General features: G+C 40.1%; 1 protein-coding gene and 1 long non-coding RNA gene across 7 annotated transcripts in view; one reads left to right on the plus strand and one right to left on the minus strand.

The window, feature by feature from the left end:
- Positions 1 to 8,339, plus strand: part of LOC149977374 (uncharacterized) — a 934,188-nt gene that overhangs the window by 443,371 nt on the left and 482,478 nt on the right. The gene's annotated exons all lie outside the window — the stretch shown is intronic.
- Positions 1 to 8,339, minus strand: part of LOC110489549 (guanine nucleotide exchange factor VAV3) — a 189,254-nt gene that overhangs the window by 50,051 nt on the left and 130,864 nt on the right. For 4 of the 6 annotated variants that reach the window (XR_016486491.1, XR_016486492.1, XM_036945704.2 and 1 more), the window contains one exon: positions 2,704 to 2,737. The exons of the other annotated variants lie outside the window; for them this stretch is intronic. Coding sequence is in view for 2 of the 4 variants with exons in the window: in XM_036945704.2 (XP_036801599.2) it covers positions 2,704 to 2,737 (34 nt within the window). In the remaining 2 variants the exon portion in view is untranslated. The remainder of the gene's footprint in view (positions 1 to 2,703; positions 2,738 to 8,339) is intronic. 6 annotated transcript variants of the gene reach the window in all.

An 8,339-nucleotide genomic window follows, 5' to 3' on the forward strand; every position in this document is an offset into this window, starting at 1 on the left:
GAGAGAGAGAGAAGAGAGAGATGGGAGAGAAAGAGTGAGAAAGGGGGGAGGGAGAGAGAGAGAGAGAGAGATGGGAGAGAAAGAGTGAGAAAGGGGAGAGAGAGAGAGAGAGAGAGAGAGAGCGAGAGAGAGATGGGAGAGAAAGGGTGTACATTGTTACAACACTGTATATATATGTATAATATGACATTTGTAATGTCTTTATTGTTTTGAAACTTCTGTATGTGTAATGTTTACTGTTAATTTTTATTGTTTATTTCACTTTTGTATATTATCTACCTCACTTGCTTTGGCAATGTTAACACATGTTTCCCATGCCAATAAAGCCCCTTGAATTTAATTGAATTGAGTGAGAAAGAGGAGAGAGAGAGAGAGAGAGAGAGAGAAAGAGAGAGACAGAGAGAGAGAGAAAGAGAGAGAGAGAGAGAGAGAGAGGGGGGGAGAGAGAGAGAGAGAGCGAGAGCAAGAGAAAGAGAGAGAGAGAGCGAGAGAGAGAGGAAGAGAGAGAGAGAGAGAGAGAGAGAGAGAGAGAGAGAGTGAGAGAGGGGGGGGAGTAAGAGAGAGAGACTGCCTCCCAGCAGAGAAGCTGTGTTCTAGTACCAGCACAGAGCAGAACTGAACAGATGCCCTTTCATACTGAGCAACCTAATGAATCCAGAGACCCCAATATACCCAAGGTGACTCCTATGACTTTATGTTACACTGAAACTCCACACCCTGGACGTGATCCTGATGGAGTGTGTGTGTGTATATGTGTGTGTATTTGCGTGTGCAGAATGCAGCAAGGTGTGTGTGTGTGTGGAAGGGGGTGGACCTGGAGGTAAACTGCTTGCCTTTTTCAGGCAGGCTCGTCTAACTCTCCTAAAATATTAATGATCCAATTATAGAAGATAATGAAGACACACACACACACACACACACACACACACACACACACACACACACACACACACACACACACACACACACACACACACACACACCGGACGTTCGATCATAACCATAACCTCTCTCAAATCAACCCTGCAAACAGACAGTATCATTGTACACTAGTTCCTCCAGGTCTCAGATGAGGGATAACCTTGTACACTACCTGTTTACTAGACCAGGTTATAATACCCGGTTATTAGACTTGTTTACTAGAATTGTTTACTAGACTGTTTACTAGACTGTTTACTAGACCTGGTTATAATACCCGGTTATTAGACTTGTTTTCTAGAATTGTTTACTAGACTTGTTTTCTAGAATTGTTTACTAGACCTGGTTATTAGACCTGGTTACTAGACCTGGTTATTAGACCGGGTTATTAGACCTGGTTACTAGACCTGGTACTAGACCTCGTTACTAGACCTGGTTACTGCTCCACAATAACAACCAACTGGTTGTTTCCTGTTTGTCTTACAGCAGCACTGCTGTCCTGAACTATGTCACTCTGACACTCTATTCCTCTGCTCTAACTATAGACTATATCAGGGCTAGATTGAGGACTGACATGACTTGCTTTGTTGGTACCTGAATCCATGTAACAACCTATTGAGTGTGGGCTACATGTGTTAGCTTGCCCTATCCGGCACAGACACCGGTACCATGACAATTATCAGTGAGGAGAACCGAGTCTTAGGGCACGAAATGCACTTCCAATCAACACAAGGACAAACCCTGTGTTAACTCGCCTTTGAGCAGACAGAACTATGCGAGTGCGGATAATTATGAAATGATAAGGTCCCAAGCAATCAAGTGCCTATTGATTTCACTGCCTGGTGGGTCAATAAGAATTTTTCACAGAGGGGAAATTACAAGGGAAAGCGGGGAGAGTTTACAGGCAATTTACACCCTCCTCCTCTTTGATTTGAGAGGTTGCAGTATGTCATGGTTTATTCCCACAGAGAAAAGAAGGAGAGAGCAAGAAATAGAGAGAGAGATAGAGTTAGAGAGATAGAGGGTGTGTGAGAGAGAGAGAGAGAGAGAGAGAGAGAGAGAGAGAGAGAGAAATAGAGCGAGAGAGTGAGAGAGCAAGAAATAGAGAGAGAAATAGAGTTAGAGAGATAGAGGGTGTGTGAGAGAGAGAGAGAGATCGAGAGAGAGTGAGAAAGTGAGAGAGAGAAAGAGAGAGATTGAAAGAGTGAGAGCGAGAGCGTGAGAAAGCGAGAGAGAGCGAGAGAGAGAGAGAAATAGAGCGAGAGACTGAGAAAGTGAGAGAGAGAAAGAGAGAGATTGAAAGAGTGAGAGAGAGCGTGAGAAAGCGAGAGAGAGCGAGAGAGAGAGAGAAATAGAGCGAGAGAGTGAGAAAGTGAGAGAGAGAAAGAGAGAGATTGAAAGAGTGAGAGCGTGAGAAAGCGAGAGAGAGCGAGAGAGAGAGAGAAATAGAGCGAGAGAGTGAGAAAGTGAGAGAGAAAGAGAGAGATTGAAAGAGTGAGAGCGAGAGCGTGAGAAAGCGAGAGAGAGAGTCAAATAGAGAGCGTGAGAAAGCGAGAGAGAGCGAGAGAGAGAGAGAAATAGAGCGAGAGAGTGTGAGAAAGCGAGAGAGAGAAAGAGAGAGATTGAAAGAGAGAGAGAGAAAGAGAGAGAGAGCGTGAGAAAGCGAGAGAGAGAGAGAGAGAGAGAAAGAGAGAGAGAGAGTCAAATAGAGAGCGCAAGAAGGGGGATTATATTACTGGGTAGGAGATGACGGTTATTGTCATGGTGTGTTCAGAATGCACTAACCTGGATCTGAGCGCCCTCCGTGCACGGGTTTTTCCTGCAAAGTCAGAAAACAAACACCACTGTGACACACACACACTGAGTCATTTCATTACCAACCAAGTTCACTCTCACTGCACTCTGAAACAGAGCATTGCTCAGAGAGGGTGAGATGTCAACCTAATGTTTCCACTCACTAACCTACATAGTTCATACACCACCGTTCAAAGGTTTGGTGTCACTTAGAAATGTGCTTGTTATTGAAAGAAAATGTTTTTAAAAAATGTCCATTAAAATAACATAAAATTGATCATCAATACAGTGTAGACATCGTTAATGTTGTAAATGACTATTGTAGCTGGAAACGGCTGATTTTTTTATGGAATATCTATATAGGCGTACAGAGAGAGGCCCATTATCAGCAACCATCACTCCTGTGTTCCAATGGCATGTTGTGTTAGCTAATACAAGATTATCATTTTAAAAGGCTAATTCATCATTAAAAAACCCTTTTGCAATTATGTTAGCACATCTGAAAACTGTTAATTAATCTCTCTCTCCTGATTAAAGAAGCAATACAACTGGCCTACTTTAGTCTAGTTGAGTATCTGGAGCATCAGCATTTGTAGGTTTGATTTACAGGCTCAAATTGGCCAGAAACAGAACACTTTCTTCTGAAACTCGTCAGTCTATTCTTGTTCTGAGAAATATAGGCTATTCCATGCGAGAAATTGCCAAGAAACTGAAGATCTCATACAACGCTGTACTACTCCCTTCACAGAACAGTGCAAACTGGCTCTAACCAGAATAGAACGAGAAGTGGGAGGCCCCGGTGCACAACTGAGCAAGATGACAAGTACATTAGAGTGTCTAGTTTGAGAAACAGATGCCTCACAAGTCCTCCACTGGCAGCTTCATTAAATAGTACCCGCAAAACACCAGCCTCAACGTCAACAGTGAAGAGGCGACTCCGGGATGCTGGCCTTCTAGGCAGAGTTCCTCTATCCAGTGTCTGTGTTCTTTTGCCCATCTTAATATTTTCTTATAATGGGCCAGTCTGTGATATGGCTTTTTCTTTTCCACTATCCCTAGTGTTTAGAGATTTGGGCCAGTAACCGAAAGGTTGCTAGATTGTATCCCCGAGCTTAACTGCTTTGCCCCTGACCAAAGCAGTTAACCCAATGTTCCTAGGCTGTCATTGTAAATAATAATTTATTCTTAACTGACTTGCCTAGTTAAATAAACATTAAATATATATCTATATATATATATACAGTGCCTTGCGAAAGTATTCGGCCCCCTTGAACTTTGCGACCTTTTGCACATTTCAGGCTTCAAACATAAAGATATAAAACTGTATTTTTTTGTGAAGAATCAACAACAAGTGGGACACAATCATGAAGTGGAACGACATTTATTGGATATTTCAAACTTTTTTAACAAATCAAAAACTGAAAAATTGGGTGTGCAAAACTATTCAGCCCCTTTACTTTCAGTGCAGCAAACTCTCTCCAGAAGTTCAGTGAGGATCTCTGAATGATCCGATGTTGACCTAAAGGACTAATGATGATAAATACAATCCACCTGTGTGTAATCAAGTCTCCGTATAAATGCACGTGCACTGTGATAGTCTCAGAGGTCCGTTAAAAGCGCAGAGAGCATCATGAAGAACAAGGAACACACCAGGCAGGTCCGAGATACTGTTGTGAAGAAGTTTAAAGCCGGATTTGGATACAAAAAGATTTCCCAAGTATTAAACATCCCAAGGAGCACTGTGCAAGCGATAATATTGAAATGGAAGGAGTATCAGACCACTGCAAATCTACCAAGACCTGGCCGTCCCTCTAAACTTTCAGCTCATACAAGGAGAAGACTGATCAGAGATTCAGCCAAGAGGCCCATGATCACTCTGGATGAACTGCAGAGATCTACAGCTGAGGTGGGAGACTCTGTCCATAGGACAACAATCAGTCGTATATTGCACAAATCTGGCCTTTATGGAAGAGTGGCAAGAAGAAAGCCATTTCTTAAAGATATCCATAAAAAGTGTCGTTTAAAGTTTGCCACAAGCCACCTGGGAGACACACCAAACATGTGGAAGAAGGTGCTCTGGTCAGATGAAACCAAAATTGAACTTTTTGGCAACAATGCAAAACGTTATGTTTGGCGTAAAAGCAACACAGCTGAACACACCATCCCCACTGTCAAACATGGTGGTGGCAGCATCATGGTTTGGGCCTGCTTTTCTTCAGCAGGGACGGGGAAGATGGTTAAAATTGATGGGAAGATGGATGGAGCCAAATACAGGACCATTCTGGAAGAAAACCTGATGGAGTCTGCAAAAGACCTGAGACTGGGACGGAGATTTGTCTTCCAACAAGACAATGATCCAAAACATAAAGCAAAATCTACAATGGAATGGTTCAATAATAAATATATCCAGGTGTTAGAATGGCCAAGTCAAAGTCCAGACCTGAATCCAATTGAGAATCTGTGGAAAGAACTGAAAACTGCTGTTCACAAATGCTCTCCATCCAACCTCACTGAGCTCGAGCTGTTTTGCAAGGAGGAATGGGAAAAAATGTCAGTCTCTCGATGTGCAAAACTGATAGAGACATACCCCAAGCGACTTACAGCTGTAATCGCAGCAAAAGGTGGCGCTACAAAGTATTAACTTAAGGGGGCTGAATAATTTTGCACGCCCAATTTTTCAGTTTTTGATTTGTTAAAAAAGTTTGAAATATCCAATAAATGTTGTTCCACTTCATGATTGTGTCCCACTTGTTGTTGATTCTTCACAAAAAAATACAGTTTTATATCTTTATGTTTGAAGCCTGAAATGTGGCAAAAGGTCGTAAAGTTCAAGGGGGCCGAATACTTTCGCAAGGCAAGGATCCATCAAACACATTTTGTGTGTCATCATAGTGGTCTCTGACATCATAGTGGTTCTCTGACATCATAGTGGTCTATTAAATGTCTACACTTTATTTATGATCAATTTTATGTTATTTTAATGGGGAATAATGATTTTCTTTCAAAAACAAGGAAATGTCCAAGTGACCCCAAACTTTAGATCGGTAGTGTACCTACTAGTGTACATCACTAAGTTACACCTCTAAATACTAGTTAAAAGAGCAAATCAATCCCAGAACAACAGCAAAGAACCATGTGAAGATGTCGAAGGAAAAGGGTACGAAAGTATCTATACCACAGTAAAACGAGTCCTATAATCAACATAACCTGAAGGGCCGCTCAGCAAGGAAGAAGCCACTGCTCCAAAACAGCCATAAAAAAGCCAGAATACGGTTTGCAACTGCACATGGGGACAAAGATCATACTTTTTGGAGAAATGTCCTGTGGTCTGATGAAACAAAAATAGAACTGTTTGGCCATAATGACCATCGTTATGTTAGGAGGAAAAAGGAAGAACACCATCCCAACCGTGAAGCACAGGGGTGGCAGCATCATGTTGTGGGGGTGCTTTGCTGCAGGAGGGACTGGTAAACTTCACAAAATAGATGTCATCATGTACACCTACATACTAGCATACTAAACTAAACTAAACTACATATACTGTGTCAGTACATTGTGTCACATTCTGTGTTTTTTAAGGATACTTTCCAAATGTAATCCATTACAGTTACTAGTTACCTGTCCAACATTTTAATCTGTAATGTAACTTTGGGTTTACCCAAACTCAGTAATATAATCTGATTACTTTTTTTGATTACTTTCCCCTTAAGAGGCATTCGAAGAAGACAAAAAGGATCCATCAAACACATTTTGTGTGTCATCATAGTGGTCTCTGACATCATAGTGGTTCTCTGACATCATAGTGGTCTCTGACATCATAGTGGTTCTCTGACATCATAGTGGTTCTCTGACATCATAGTGGTCTCTGACATCATAGTGGTTCTCTGACATCATAGTGGTCTCTGACATCATAGTGGTTCTCTGACATCATAGTGGTTCTCTAACATCATAGTGGTTCTCTGACATCATAGTGGTTCTCTGACATCATAGTGGTTCTCTGACATCATAGTGGTCTCTGACATCATAGTGGTTCTCTGACATCATAGTGGTCTCTGACATCATAGTGGTCTCTGACATCATAGTGGTCTCTGACATGTGGTCAATTTGCCCATTTGGAACCAACTTAAAGCTTTTTCATTTCTGAATTGAATGTCATTGAAAAACAGAAAGGAATCATAATGTATTTTCTCGTAAACATCTTTTCTGAATTTATAAGTAATGCAAGAAGTAATCATCTAGTTTTTCTAAAGTATTGTTGCATTGCATCACCAGTAAATGCCTTGCAATCTTACTGCAGCAGATGAAAATGTAGGACAGGTTGGGTAATGTTATTAATATGTAGGACAGGTTGGGTAATGTTATTAATATGTAGGACAGGTTGGTAATGTTATTAATATGTAGGACAGGTTGATAATGTTATTAATATGTAGGACAGGTTGGTAATGTTATTAATATGTAGGACAGGTTGGGTAATGTTGTTAATATGTAGAACAGGTTGGGTAATGTTATTAATATGTAGGACAGGTTGGGTAATGTTATTAATATGTAGGACAGGTTGGTAATGTTATTAATATGTAGGACAGGTTGGGTAATGTTATTAATATGTAGGACAGGTTGGGTAATGTTATTAATATGTAGGACAGGTTGGTAATGTTATTAATATGTAGGACAGGTTGGGTAATGTTATTAATATGTAGGACAGGTTGGGTAATGTTATGAATATGTAGGACAGGTTGGGTAATGTTAATAATATGTAGGACAGGTTGGGTAATGTTATTAATATGTAGGACAGGTTGGTAATGTTATTAATATGTAGGACAGGTTGGGTAATGTTATTAATATGTAGGACAGGTTTGGTAATGTTATTAATATGTAGGACAGGTTGGTAATGGTATTAATATGTAGGACAGGTTGGGTAATGTTATTAATATGTAGGACAGGTTGGGTAATGTTATTAATATGTAGGACAGGTTGGGTAATGTTATGAATATGTAGGACAGGTTGTGTAATGTTATTAATATGTAGGACAGGTTGGGTAATGTTATTAATATGTAGGACAGGTTGGGTAATGTTATAAATATGTAGGACAGGTTGGGTAATGTTATGAATATGTAGGACAGGTTGGGTAATGTTATTAATATGTAGGACAGATTGGGTAATGTTATTAATATGTAGGACAGGTTGGGTAATGTTATTAATATGTAGGACAGGTTGGTAATGTTATTAATATGTAGGACAGGTTGGGTAATGTTATTAATATGTAGGACAGGTTGGGTAATGTTATTAATATGTAGGACAGGTTGGGTAATGTTATTAATATGTAGGACAGGTTGGTAATGTTATTAATATGTAGGACAGGTTGGATAATGTTATTAATATGTAGGACAGGTTGGTAATGTTATTAATATGTAGGACAGGTTGGATAATGCTATTAATATGTAGGACAGGTTGGGTAATGTTATTAATATGTAGGACAGGTTGGGTAATGTTATTAATATGTAGGACAGGTTGGGTAATGTTATTAATATGTAGGACAGGTTGGGTAATGTTATTAATATGTAGGACAGGTTGGGTAATGTTATTAATATGTAGGACAGGTTGGGTAATGTTATTAATATGTAGGACAG

The sequence above is a fragment of the Oncorhynchus mykiss genome, chromosome 15, assembly GCF_057628025.1.
Source record: "Oncorhynchus mykiss isolate SJ-2025 chromosome 15, ASM5762802v1, whole genome shotgun sequence".
Lineage (NCBI taxonomy): Eukaryota > Metazoa > Chordata > Actinopteri > Salmoniformes > Salmonidae > Oncorhynchus > Oncorhynchus mykiss.